This window comes from Colossoma macropomum, unplaced genomic scaffold (assembly GCF_904425465.1).
Source record: "Colossoma macropomum unplaced genomic scaffold, Colossoma_macropomum, whole genome shotgun sequence".
NCBI classification, from domain to species: Eukaryota; Metazoa; Chordata; class Actinopteri; order Characiformes; family Serrasalmidae; genus Colossoma; species Colossoma macropomum.
The window spans coordinates 10,739,066-10,752,682 of record NW_023494795.1 but is presented as its reverse complement, the minus strand read 5'-3'; the positions used below and the strand labels follow the sequence as shown (position 1 = coordinate 10,752,682).

At 39.6% G+C, this 13,617-nt stretch overlaps 1 protein-coding gene across 7 annotated transcripts in view; it reads left to right on the top strand.

The window, feature by feature from the left end:
• Positions 1-11,799, top strand: part of LOC118815359 (phosphodiesterase 4D interacting protein) — a 133,740-nt gene extending 121,941 nt beyond the window's left edge. For 6 of the 7 annotated variants that reach the window (XM_036581422.1, XM_036581423.1, XM_036581417.1 and 3 more), the window contains 9 exons: positions 460-584; positions 682-810; positions 2,344-2,439; positions 2,748-2,944; positions 3,770-3,901; positions 5,031-5,169; positions 6,131-6,177; positions 8,718-8,808; positions 9,706-11,799. In XM_036581422.1, the coding sequence (XP_036437315.1) occupies positions 460-584; positions 682-810; positions 2,344-2,439; positions 2,748-2,944; positions 3,770-3,901; positions 5,031-5,169; positions 6,131-6,177; positions 8,718-8,808; positions 9,706-9,893 (1,144 nt within the window). In that variant the 3' untranslated portion in view covers positions 9,894-11,799. The remainder of the gene's footprint in view (positions 1-459; positions 585-681; positions 811-2,343; positions 2,440-2,747; positions 2,945-3,769; positions 3,902-5,030; positions 5,170-6,130; positions 6,178-8,717; positions 8,809-9,705) is intronic. The other variant, XM_036581419.1, reaches the window with a different exon arrangement.
• The last annotated feature ends 1,818 nt before the right edge of the window (positions 11,800-13,617 follow it).

The window sequence follows — 13,617 nt, the reverse complement described above, 5'->3', positions numbered from 1 at the left end:
CTGAACCAGTTTGGGTTTTTATGATGTGTCATTTTTTTAGTTGGTTAGATTGGTTCCTGCTACACTGCAACAGCTAAATTGCACCAATTGTGCACGAGTGCTTGTTCATTGGTGAGAAATTTTACAGGGATTCACATGGTTGGTTATCCTCACATTTTCCACCATTTGAGCAAAAAAAAAAACTACTTTGCATAAAAATGTGAATCACAGTCAAAGCAATAATAATAAACCTTTCTTGATATTGCTTCTTTATGATTGGTTTGTCAGTTTGAATGTAACCAATCAGGCCGCTGATGCAATGCGTTCCACTATCCATGTGCCAGAATCAAACGTGTTGCTTCGCCATTACTTTATTGCTCATCTGCCATTATAAATGGCAGTTTATACTGCTAGAATATGAGTGTCTGTAAAGAGTTAGACAATGCTGATGTTAAGCGATGTTTCTTTTGGTGTGCACAGGCTCCAGCATGAGGTTAATGTTCTCCAGCAACAGCTGAGTGAGAGCAGACGACTCGTGCATACACTACAGTGTGAACTGCAGGTGTACCAGAGAATGTGTGGTCCTGCCAAAAGTCTCAACACAGGTAAAGCTCATGTGCTATACACAGTAAAAACTTCCAGGATCCTTAGCAGCTCCACTGATTGTCCTGTAACACCTTCTTCTCCTCTCTTGGCTCCCAGGACCTGGGCAGAGATTGGCTTTTGATTTGAAGGAGCCACAGTCTCACATGCGCTTGCTGGAGCAGCAGCTAAGTGATAGGCTGGACCCCAACATGTCCCATTCTTCTGTTAGGAAACAACTCTTCCACGGTGAGTGAGTCAATCTTGTGGCCAACTGTCCTAATTTAAAGACAGCTATGTACATGAGGTCATGTATATGTATCAATGACCTCATGGATTAAATAGCTTCGAAAGAATAACAGGATACCTTTCTTTCAGTCGTTATTAACAAAATGGCAGTAAATAACAAAAGATAATATTGATTGTTTATGAAAAAGACATAATTTAGAGTTAACGTAACTCGATTTCACATGTCAGTACACAGTATATTAACGCAAATCCAGGCTGTATCCTGAGCATAACAGAAAGGGGGCTATAGTAGGCATAACCCACGCAGGGGTTGAAGAAATTTTGCGGGTCCAGATGTGATCTCACAACAAGAATATCTATCTAGGTATAAACCTATTTATCTAAATTTTGGTGCTAGATTGGAGCAAAATCTGCCACTAACAAGGGTTTGTCCCCTCTAAAACATGCCCCAAATTCCTCTAGTCAGTGCCTTTTATTGTCCAGAGCGGTCATAACGCTGTTAGCTAACAGGAGGTAATGTTTATTTTTACTGTAATGTGTAATGTGTTCTCTGCACACGCAACACACGTCTATATGCTTAACTGGACTTTTTGGGGGAACTTTTAAAATGTGCTAACTTACTTTACATCCATGGGCTAACAACAGTGTTGCTGTCCATTGAACAGTGTTAACAAGCACTCCTTCGCTCCTTTCTTTGAGCTGTGCCTTCATGAAGCATTGGATTGGTTTAGGAATTTAACGCTCAGTTTGTTCCCGGCCAGTAAATCTGTGTTCCTATCCACATTTAGCCCATATTTCTCACTTATCCCCAGACATTCTCATTATAAGATAACATCTGGCCCCACGAGTCTCAGGCTAAACAAGAACCTTCTTCATAGCATTTCAGTGGATGCACACCCCACCCTCTATTTGGTCTTTATGGTTTTTTGCCTATGCATGAGTGCAGCAGTACACACTTCTCAGCTGTCAACACATGCATTTTTCTTTGCTTTTGGAATAACATCTCTTATTTTGATATAAAAGTCACACTGATGACATCACTTGACTTCCTTTTACCCATTTTCTGAGGATCTATGTCTTTCAGTTAGCTGTGTCTTTCAGTTATCAGACATTTTCTCATTTAGCTCATGATTTTATATTAAGTTTTTAGTTGAAGTCACTGGTGTGACATACTTTATTCTTAGGTAACTGTGAAAAAGTAGAATACAAATGGATTAAATTACATATTTTAGTGGATGTTCCATGATTGACAACATGTGGTTTGATGCTCTGTAGCAGACATTTTGTAAAAAGCATTTTTCATTAAAAATGTCTCTGGTGTTACCTTTCTTATGTGTTACACCAATGAGGATCGGTAACACCAGTGACGCCTATGGAGAGATAGAAAAGTGGACATTTCTGTAGAATAAGGGCTGTGCACTGAAATTCATTGGCTGGCCATTGTCAATTGCATTTGTGTACTTGTTTCTGGCTTTAAAGTGAATTAAAACTGGTGTTACACAAGTGATGTCCTAGTTTTGACTCTGTTTGTAGATCCGTCTCCCTCTCCTCCTGTTCGAGACACGGGACTCTTCAGCCCGGCTTCACCTGTTTCTGCTGAACCAGATGTCCTTCAGTCTTCTGCTAGCGGTGAGGCATACTCTCTTGAAAGCCACTTAATGATTTAAAGCACATTTACACGGAAATGACAAATCCATATATCATCCAACATATGATACAGGGTTTCTTCCTTAGACAGCCAATACATGTGATATAGGATTGCGTGTAATGTCATTTTCACTTGGTATATGAAAGCCAACCATTGATCCTGGATCAATATTCTTACACAGCGTTTGATACATGGCATACCTAAGTCGATAACGCACTTAGCGAAATGTGAGAAGTGATACGTTTATTTTGAATTCCTATTGATTAACTAAGTTGTATATCCTGAATAGACTCAGCCAAGTCTTGCACAGGAAGCCACGGAGAGAGCGAGGTTCCTGACGGCTCCTTCGCCTGCAGAAAAGGGCGTCACGTTGTGGGCCACGTAGATGATTTCAGCGCCCTGCAGCAGCAGCTTCTGGAGGCCAAGGTGCTCATTCGCAAGATGGAGGCTGCACTCCAGTCCAGCACGGAGGTCGGCCTACAGGAGGTCAGTCAGAGGGCCCTTCGGGTCACTGCACCAAAAAAAGTGACGCATTCTTTTTTTCATTGAAATGTGTAGTGTTTTTTTACATGAATAAAATAAATTACACCAATAATTATTTCCAAATCTAAGTCAACTTAAAGAAAGAACAGATGATTAGAAGTAATGTGTTATGGTTATGTAGAAAGGATGGACACAAGTTGAATCAAGTAAATTGAGTGCATCACTTTTGTCAGTGTTCGAAGGCTAATGATCAACAGCATTTATAGCGTCATAATGAAATCTAGCGAGTCCTTCTCTTAGATTCTTTTCTTCATGTAATATTTTTGGGTCTGTTTTTCATGCAGGTTTTAATGTTCTAGCAGTGACTTTTGTGTTATCTGAAATGAGCTAGAGGATCTTTAGCCTTATTGATTTTTTAAATTGGTCAGAGTGTGTGGAGTTACTGGTCGCTTCATGGAGTTATGACATAACTGACGTTTGAGGAAAGACCACACCTAAACTCCTCCTTCTCAATTCCAGCTTCCTATAAGTACCAGTCCTTCAGTCCACCTACTCATGACAAAATTCCTCAGAGTTCCCCTCCTCTCATTATCTCACTTACCAAGGCGTGGTCTGCATTCACAAAATGTTATTATGTGTAATTTCCTTTGATACGCAAGTACCAGAATCATTTTATTCAATTAATGCTTCACCCAAACACTGCTAATAGTGAATACTTATAGCTAACAGGGCCCAATTAGTCATATATAGATGAGGCAATAATGATTTTGCATGAAATTTCGTTGTTAGAATTTTTAGTAAGGATTCATGTTGTTTCTCTTTGTTCAGGGATGTGTGAAGAGCTTGCTGACTAACACTAAAACCTTGAAGCAGATTTTAGAAGCGACATCCTCTGTCCTCAAAATGTTCTGGAGGGCAGCTCTCCCCAGCGCTGAGGCCACCACACAGCAGCTTCAAAAGGTCAGAATACTCAGGGTCCCTGCAAACTAGGCCAAAGTGCCCACACATATTTGTTGTTGTTTTGTTTTATTGATTTTTTAAAAAATACAACGCTGTGGGCTCAATGAACACATTAAGCACACCAGCACATTTTCAGTATTTTCTATTGGCCAAAGTCACACTATAAATAACATTTTAACCCTTTAGTAGGCCAAACTGGCATTTGACATTCCTATATCAAAAGTCGCCTATTTAACCCTTCTGTGGTGTTGATGTTGTTGTTCCTCAGTGGTCTGGTGGACCCACCGCATTATTGTTTTTTTTAAATCATAACCATAACAATTCATATAAAAATGGCAGATGTTTAAAATATCACAAGTGGCCAGCGTAGGGTTCTCCTTTAGCAGCTGTAGCCAGTCAGCAGCCTGTCCATGTTGTCCACCCTCAACAGACACACACACATATACAAATGCATACACAGACACACACACACACACTAACAGCAGGCCATGTAGGAGGAGAACAGAGTGAAGGACACAGCACCTCCACACTTTTATTCCCCGCGGGTTCACCCAACACCACATGTGTAATATAAATGTGTAGGGGGTGAACAGAGTGAAGACACTGAAAATGGGTTATTTTATATGTTCCTCACAGAAAATGAGCAAAGGCCAAGAAATCTGGGGTTGAAATAGTAATAAATCGCATCATTTTTTTATTTTTTATTTTAGTAAACATTTTAAATGGGTCCCACAGACTTGAACACCACACAAGGGTTAAATAACATGAATTAAATAAAGTGCTACGTTGAAAGAAAGAGGCAACTGGCTGTTTAGCACAATGAGTTCTGCAGCACCATTTTGTTATAAGTGAAGCAAAGGCATTCAAATACAGTGTGAGTGGAGTTACCTGATTCACATTATTCATGCCATATAAATGTAACAAAGATCAGTTAAAATCAAAGTAATAAATTGTCCGACTGTGTTTCGAACAAAAATCTGCCAATTCTGATCGCACTTCTCTAATTTTACATTTTATTTTTAGTTTGTTATGAAATTGTTGATTGTTTCTCTATTTTTGACTCCTTCTGTGCTGCAGATGAAACTGAGGGATGTTTATTTGAATGTTGTGTGTTTACCTCTGTGCGTAGGAACAGACTCTGAGAGAGGAAGTTTTCTCGCTGAGACGCAAACTGTCTGAACAGGACCAGGCTCTAAGGGACTCTATGGAGACTCTGAGAAGCTCCAACCGCACCAAGGACAGCATGGAGCAGTTCATCGTCAACCAATGTAAGCCTCGTTAAAATCTCTTTTTATGTCTCTCTCCCTCCTCTGTCTTTCCTTCTGTCCTCTTTAACATTTATATTCAATGAGGGAAGAAATTTGCCCAAGGAGGTTGACTAACAGGGTGACCGTTGTCTTGTGCGCATGAGAGTGTGTTTATGTATGTACTTGTTTTCGTACATTTTCAGAAGCAGAAAAAAGGGCTGGGATGTTGAGACAAACATTTTTTTTAAGCTGCATGTTTAATTGTTCACAAATAAAAGAGTGAAACAGTTTCTTTGTGGTTCCTGAGGTTAAGATTAGGGTTTATGTACATCTGTATTACATACAGGTACTCATATATACAGCACTGTGCAAAAGCCTAAGCACATTGTTCAAAACCATTTATCTTGGCAATAAATGTGTTTTATTATACAGCAAAAATAACAACGAACTTATTCTGAGAAAAGTAGTTGATATCTTTTAGGGTGGATTACAGGAAAAAAATTGGTTCCAGGTTTCTCCTCAAAGCCTCCAGCCAATGCATGGGTTTGTTAAATTCCATCACCAGCATACTTGATTTAACATGATTGATTAGCCAAACCAGGCACTGGATGATAACTACAAATAATACAGGGCTGCCATGAGGAGATGGGATTCAGCAAACACGCTTGCGTCTGTAAAATCACTCCTTTTTTTATTTATAATTATTCTTAGTGTTTTTCCTGAGCAAATAAACACCCGATGCTCAGATAAACAGCTTCTGAAATCTAATTTTCTCCAGTGCCTAAACACTTTGCATAGCACTGCACATTTACCATGTATGGAACATATTTGTCACCTCCTGTCCTGACACTGTATGAAAACAAGCGTGTATGTGTTACTGTGTGTGTTTGTGTGACTCCCCGAGCCTCCAGCTGTTGTTTGTGATAAAGCTCTTTTTGTGGATGGCTGCACATTGAGGCGCTTTGCTGTTGTCTGTTCACAGTGTCCAGAACGCGAGACGTGCTGAAAAAGGCTCGCACAAACCTAGAGGTGAGTCCATTCTCTCACACCTTCACTGCAGCTGCCACCATCAATATCCACTCACAGCTTCTCACCTCACACATCCTCAAGCACTGTCGCTTTTCTTCCCCCAGACTTTTCCAGAAGGATTGTATTCTCTACAGCCTGTTCTGTGCTCTTTTGCTCTCTCTTCTAATAATCTTACATATAGTGTTCAGCATTGGCATTAGAGCCAATAGATACTGATTTTAGGGGCTAAAAATTAATATTGGCTGATGTGATTTTATATTAGACTATATTAGATGTTAGACTTCAATTTTTACTGCCATTTTATACTGATGCAAAAGGTGATATGTGGGTACATTTTACATATTTTTCATTCTAACCAGTTTAGCCTGCATTGCTGTAATAAAGTTAAAGGGGAATCCCACCTATTTTTCAAAATTTCTGCATAATTTTATTGTTAATATGTAAACAGAGTCATTCAGAGTGGTTCGATGTGAAATGCTCTGTTCTGGGTTAAAAATTATTCACAACATTAGTGATAAAACATCTGAAGAGTTCATCTTCACCCTATTTTAAACATCTGAATGTGTTTAAAATAGGTTGACCTTATTTTGGTTTCCAAAAAAGAAGACACCGGGGGCAGGAAGGCAGCATGGGACAGACTGTAGAAAGCGAACGTCAGCATGAAAGCAAATCAGTTAAGGCAGCTTAGACATCCCAGCTGGGCGTGTTTTTTACACCTTGCCCTGGAAAAAGAGAGTGTGAGGTCACCGTAACCTAAAAGCTACTTCACAGAAATTGTGACACGGTTGCAGATACGCTGCTTAATACCCTAAGTAGGGAGGTTTCTCTACAGTGAACCATTTCACATCAAAAACACTTTGGGTTACTTTTTATGTACTTTTACACAGCAGGTGTAGAAAAAACATTAAATGAAAGAAATGCAGTTACAAGGTCAGATATATGTGTGGGCTATAAAAGGCTGCTGTCTTAGACTCTGTCTGAATGTGCATGAAAATGTATATTAGCTGTATTAGCTGAAAACCTATAAACAAATAGAGCTATGGAGTCAAAAAAGGGTCAAAAAGATGTTGAGCTTGTAAAACAATATTCACAAATGTACTTAATATTGCAGTTGTGTTTGAGCAACTACATACATGTAAAATCCAAATTCAAATAATTTGGAATCTACAAATATGAAACCAAATAATAATAATAATAATTCAAATTCACAAATGCGTAAAAATATTCTGAATATATAGAAAGGTTGTTTGAATGTGGCATTTGTAAATGAAATGTTGTGAATGTGTGAATCAGTGCTACTCAAATGATTTACTTTGTGCCTGACCATAAAATCACATGAAAAGTTCCAAGTGTGCCATCGGGAGTTTTTCAGTGTGACGGTACAAACCTGCGAACACGTCTCCATTTCTGTTTGTGTGAACTTCTTTTTACAACTATGGATTTTTGACCCTGTTTTGATGGCAAATTGATGGACCAATAGGGAAGCTTGAACTGGTCCAGTCAGAAAGCGAGTTTGATTTATCCAATCACAACCCTGATTGGTTGCTGTCAGTCAAAGCTTAGGTAAAAGTTGGTACCCGCCTCTAATGGCGCTTCGACCGAGAGCATATGTGGACATATTTGTATCTGATTCTACCAGTATGTATACATTTTTGACCCTTTTTGGACTTCATAAAACGCATTACAGATCTGTCACCACCACTGTAAACAAATCAACCATTTCAGAGCAAACCACTCTGAACGACTGTTTACATCTCATCTTCTGAATGATTTTAAAAAGTTTTGAAAAATCTGTGGAACTCCCCTTTAAAGAGGAGGAGTAACTCTTTCCCAATCCCATAGCTTTCTAAAGTTTTGTTGAAAGATCTCAACTTCAAATTCCAGCAATTCCTCAAACAAAAAGTCAGGAATTATCCTACTTTCACCAGAACCAATAAAACCACAGGTTCTCACCATCAGCCAATACTATCAATAACAATATACTGAATGGACTCTAATCAGCAGGTGGAATTAGAGCTTTCTGTGCTGCCATGTAGTTTGTAATACTACACAAAAGAAGTGAGGCCTTTATCATGGGATGCACTGCAGTTTGGAGTTTCTGAGTGAACTGCTCATGTGTTTAGGAAGAGAATTCAGACAGACACACGTTTATTTTTTGTTTGCTTCATCAGAGCAACAACTAAAGGCCACTGAAGTGTGGAGTATTTTCTTTGACCATATATCTGCTAAATGGTGACACTACTATCTACAAATATTCGGCTTTGTTAGCTCATGCTCTTTACACATCAAGATCAATGCAATGACTGCATTGGGAATATTGAGAAAATTATTAAAGACAGAAATAGGCATATTTTAAATGTTTCTGCCAAAGAAACGTTCGTTAGAGCTGCAAAGAGTGAAACAAACACAGTTAAGAGAAGAGTGTCATAACGACTGTGCAGCACTGTCACCTTCCTCTCTTTCACTGGCTGTTTCTTCCCTCCTGTTCCCGCCTCCCTCTCTCTCTCTCTCTCTCTCTCTCTCTCTCTGAGTTCTTCCAGAAGAACGAGCTCAGGATCTCCTCTTTAAGCTGCTCCTTTTCTCCTCCCTCTCCTCAGTCCTTCTCCTGTACTCCTCCCTGGGCTGTTAGAGGTACACCCCTGGCCTGCTTTGCCTTTGGGAGCATGTGCATGTGTGTCTGTGCATTTACTGCATCTCACATCAGGCCCAGCACACTTAACACAAAGAAGTCTGCAAGAAAGTAGAGCTGTTTTGTTTCATGCTGAGCTTTTTAAAGTGTTTAAATATCTTACTGAGGTCTCACATTTTGTCCTCTTGTGGTGATATTGCTGCTCATCCATATGCAAATCTTTGGAGCTGTTTTTTAATGGAAATTATAACCATTTTTCAAATTTCTTCACATTGAAACTCCTACCTTGTCAGTCCACCTTGTAGATGTAAAGTCAGAGACGATAGCTCATCTGCTGCTGCACAGTTTGTGTTGGTCATCCTCTAGTCCTTCATCAGTGGTCACAGGATGCTGCCCACAGGACGCTGTTGGCTGGATATTTTTGGTTGGTGGACTATTCTCAGTCCAGCAGTGACACTGAGGTGTTTAAAAACTCCAGCAGCACTGCTGTGTCTGATCCACTCAGACCAGCGCAACACACACTAACACACCACCACCACGTCAGTGTCACTGCAGTGCTGAGGATGATCCACCACCCAAATAGTACCTGCTCTGTGAGGGTCTATGGGGGTCCTGACCACTGAAGAACTGGGAAGCAGATGGACTACAGAAATCTGAGCCATTAAGTTTCTCTATAATGAACCTTTCCACGTCAAACCACTGTGAATGACTTTTACATCTCAACCACTGTATTATTACCAAAAATCTGAAGAATCAGTGGAATTCCCATTTAGTAAGTTTAAGAAAATCATTATTTAGATAAAACCTACTATCACTGCATCACTGCATAATCCACTTTGGGAGTTAGATTAGTTAGAAGTAAATACTGCACCTCTAACAGATCTTCTTTCTGACTTCAGGTGAGGTCCCAGCCACCGTCTGCAGCTCCTCTCGTGGTGGAAGTATTATGACCTCTCCTGCCCAGGGACACAACCGAGCTCTGTCTGTCCCACTGCCAGCACAGTGCTTTGGCACACGGCGCCCTCTAGATGCGTTCTCCAGTAATGCACTCTCAGGATTCAGCACTGCTGTGTCTCCACTGTGCTGATAGAACTCAAAGCTCCGTTATGAGACGCCAGAAGCTTTATGAATGTCAGAGGCTGTTTGGCTCAGGGGTCACAAGTCCAGCTGTCATAACTGGATTCTGATGTCTGATGTCGTGCTAGCTCTTCTAGCGTGGTGTCCTATAGGACCATATTGTCACTCTCATTATGTAACCTCTAATCTCCAGAGTACTTCAGAACCATTTCTGTTGTTCCATGCATCATAAAATGTTCACACAATGTAAAAGACTGCAGGTGTAAAAAAAACAAACAAAAAAAAATAATAGGGGTTATGAGGTTTTGACATGACAGTGACAATACGCATGGTCTATAAAAGGCTGCTGACTTAAGGTGAATGAAAGAATATACCAGCTGTACTTGCAGAAAAGCCATAAACAAACAGAGCAGGTGGTCTCATCTGTCATCTGCGCCTGTATAGTTCATGCCAACCTTACTATGTTTTGCTGTTCATAAGCATGCAGTGCCATTGTTGTACATGACGTTGTCCTAATATGTTACTACTTGAGTTTTAGGCATGAGTTGGTCAAGGCATTAGACACCAACATCGTCCTGGTTCAAGTTCTGTTACGACGTTTATGAGAAACCAGCAATGGCGAGCGTGTGCAATAAAACACTACTGACCTGTTACACTGTAACCATGACAACGAGCAATAGTGCAATGCTGTTATGTATGATTGAGAAAGAGAAAAGCAGTTGCTTACTTTCAAACACTGTAGCCCTGAAAAGGGTAAAAAAGACAAAAAGAGGAAATGCGTCACTGCCAAAGCTAGACCCCTCCCACATCTCGCAGATAAGCTGGAGGGTATTATACGGCAGTATTTCACAGTCCTGGTCCTGAAGTGCAGCAGTGGCTTCCCTGGCTCACCCTACAAAACTGCACCAGCACTCGAGGACCAGGACTAATCAATGTTAGCGGAGCTGTACTTTACATTTTGACCCTTTTGTATTGTTACTATTGGAAAATAATGCTAGAACTTTTTAATGTTTGGTCCAAAAATGGTAGTCATGTTCTTTATTACTAGCTGTTGTATTATTGGTACTTTTTGGTAACGGACCAGCTTTTTTGTTTCTTTATTTTCTTTTCTTTTTGACCCAACACCTGTAAATTCATTTTAATAGAGAAGAAACGTATGTACTGACATACTAGATTTGCTACTCGACAATCAATCTGTCAAATTTGTTGGTCATAACACTGTAGAATGCGGGTCTGTTTTACTCACTACAGCTGTTCAGTATTTCGTTAAGCATGCAGTAGACTTCAGGTATTGCTTTCACATGTACAAACCTATCATGTGCCATGTTATATGCTTAGTATATTTGACCCGCTGAAAGGCTGAATCCAAAATGAATCCCCCCCCTGCATGACTGGATGGCAGGAGCCGATAGCTTTACATTCTGTCTAATGAACTGTAACTTTACATAGAGCAAATTTATAGGATTCAGCTTAAGTTATAGTTTTCAGCTTTGAATACTTCCAGTGTTACACTCAAACAGCGAGAAGCTACGGCCAGTTCTTTCCATACTGGATCTGACAAGTGCTAGAATCCCTTTAGACAATCATGTTTTATGAACATTTGAAATCCTTTTTAAGCAAAAATAAAAGCTACTAAACAGACCAAAGCGTGAGACAAATCAAGTGCACAGTTATGATACTGAAGCACTTCAAGTCACGAGTGAGCAATATTGTTACAGGGCCCACAAATAAATGATCATATATATTAGAAACAGTCAGTATTAATGTGGAAAGTGAGGAGAAAGAGTTGATAGTTTTTGTCTCTGTGCTGTTACTGTTATTCAGGGTTCAGACTGTCTATGCATGTGAGCTTTGGGAAAAGGGATGTGCGTAGAGGGTACGGACGGTTATTTTAATAAAAGGGAAGTTGACAAGTACGTGACTGTTTTTTGCCTCTTACTGGATGAGTAGAACTGAGCTTACAGCTGATTTAAACACCAAATGAGTTTGTTTTATAATCATACATAATATTTACCTGTTTTAGCATTTATTTTATAATAATTCACGGTGTTAATAGATTGTGCTCAAACATGAAACTGAAGTAATGAAGTCTGTCAAAGTGAAGCACTGATATAAGCATCTTATGAAACCATGATATGAAATAACTGAAGATTTGCACTAATAGTATTTGTAAAAGTAGGATGTTTGATGTGATCAGTAGGTGTTTTTATACATTCGTATAAGCACTTAAATGTTTGTGGTTAATGAGATTGTTATAGTCATATATTGTTATATTTAAACTATAATACTGTGCAAAAGTCAGAGACCACTCATTTCCTGTCAAAATGGGCAACATGTAGGTTATTTGGTCTTAGAAGTTAGTTGCATTTTCTGCTTCTCACAATCCAAGTAAACCCAATGTTCAGTGATGTTGAGGTCTGGACTCTGGTGTGGTCAGTCCATTGTTCTGTGAACACCAGCAGCTTCTTTGTTTGATTTTCATATCGCTGCTTTCGGAACAAAACCTTGTATCTCCAAAATGGTAACTTTTACAAGAGAAAGAAGAAACCTACTTAACTTTTAATGTTTTTTTCCAAGGAATTTCAGACCATTCCTTGTGGTCCGTTTATCATGAAATTTACACACAATGTAAAGGGTGACAGACATTTTCAAATTATGTCAAAACCCGAACTTTTTTGTCGATTTCCTTTTCTCTTTGTCGGGACCAAAGGCTGTCCCCTTCACCCCCAGGCCTCCAACATAATATGATGAATAAAAAGAAATCTTTTAATACCAGCTAAACACTTTCACTAGTAACTGTTTCAAGTCTAAGTTCTCGAAAGGTGTCAAAAAGGAAAGAGTCTTCAGATGCTGAGTTTGTGGAAGAGGAAAAAGGCTTCTTCTTTATTTCAGCATCAGGTGGCACAGAGTCTCGAGAGACCCAACTGCACAAATACAGTGTCCCAAACAACAGTTTATACCATTTATCTGGGGTAATGTGATATTCCCCCACCTTACTTCTCAAATTTGGATAATAGCTCATTCTCTAATAGGTGCATCTCTTCATCCATCAATTTGGCCATCGCATGATGAGCTCACTCCTCAAAACTGGCTTCATCAGGTTTTTACCAGCCTTCTTTACCTTTCAAGGTCAACTTGCCCCTCTCTTCACTGGGTCAGTAGGTCTCTCCGTGAACCCAGGGGCTTTCCAGTGTCTAGAATCTCCTATGCAGACAGACCAGGGCCGACCCTTTATGAGAGAATTAATGTTCTCTGTTAGCCAATACTACCTATTTGGTTATTGATGACAATATCTAATCTATTTGATTACTGATTGAGGGAATATTTGTTCAAATCTCCGCCAGCTTCTTGACAGCAACACATCCTTTCAGACTCATAGTGCTGATTTGTCTTCTCACAGTGGAAGAATGAACGGAAAAACCTGTGGATTTTTCCATATCTGAGGGAAGAGTGGTGCATATCTTTACATCATTTTTTGAACTCCACTTTTGGAAACTTCTGTTTTTGCACTTATTTTCTTTTGCCTTCCTTACACTCGTGGATTATCTAATATCTAATCTCCTCAGAAATGTCTCCTGACTGAATAATACTTAATAATAACTAATACTTAATGGCTGTTTTGACTGCAGGGTAAATAAATGAAGGGTGGTCTCTGACTGTTGCACAGTGCTTCATATTCTTACAGAATATTTTCATCCCACTAGATGCCAGTGGTGGCTGCCAGTTGTGCTCCT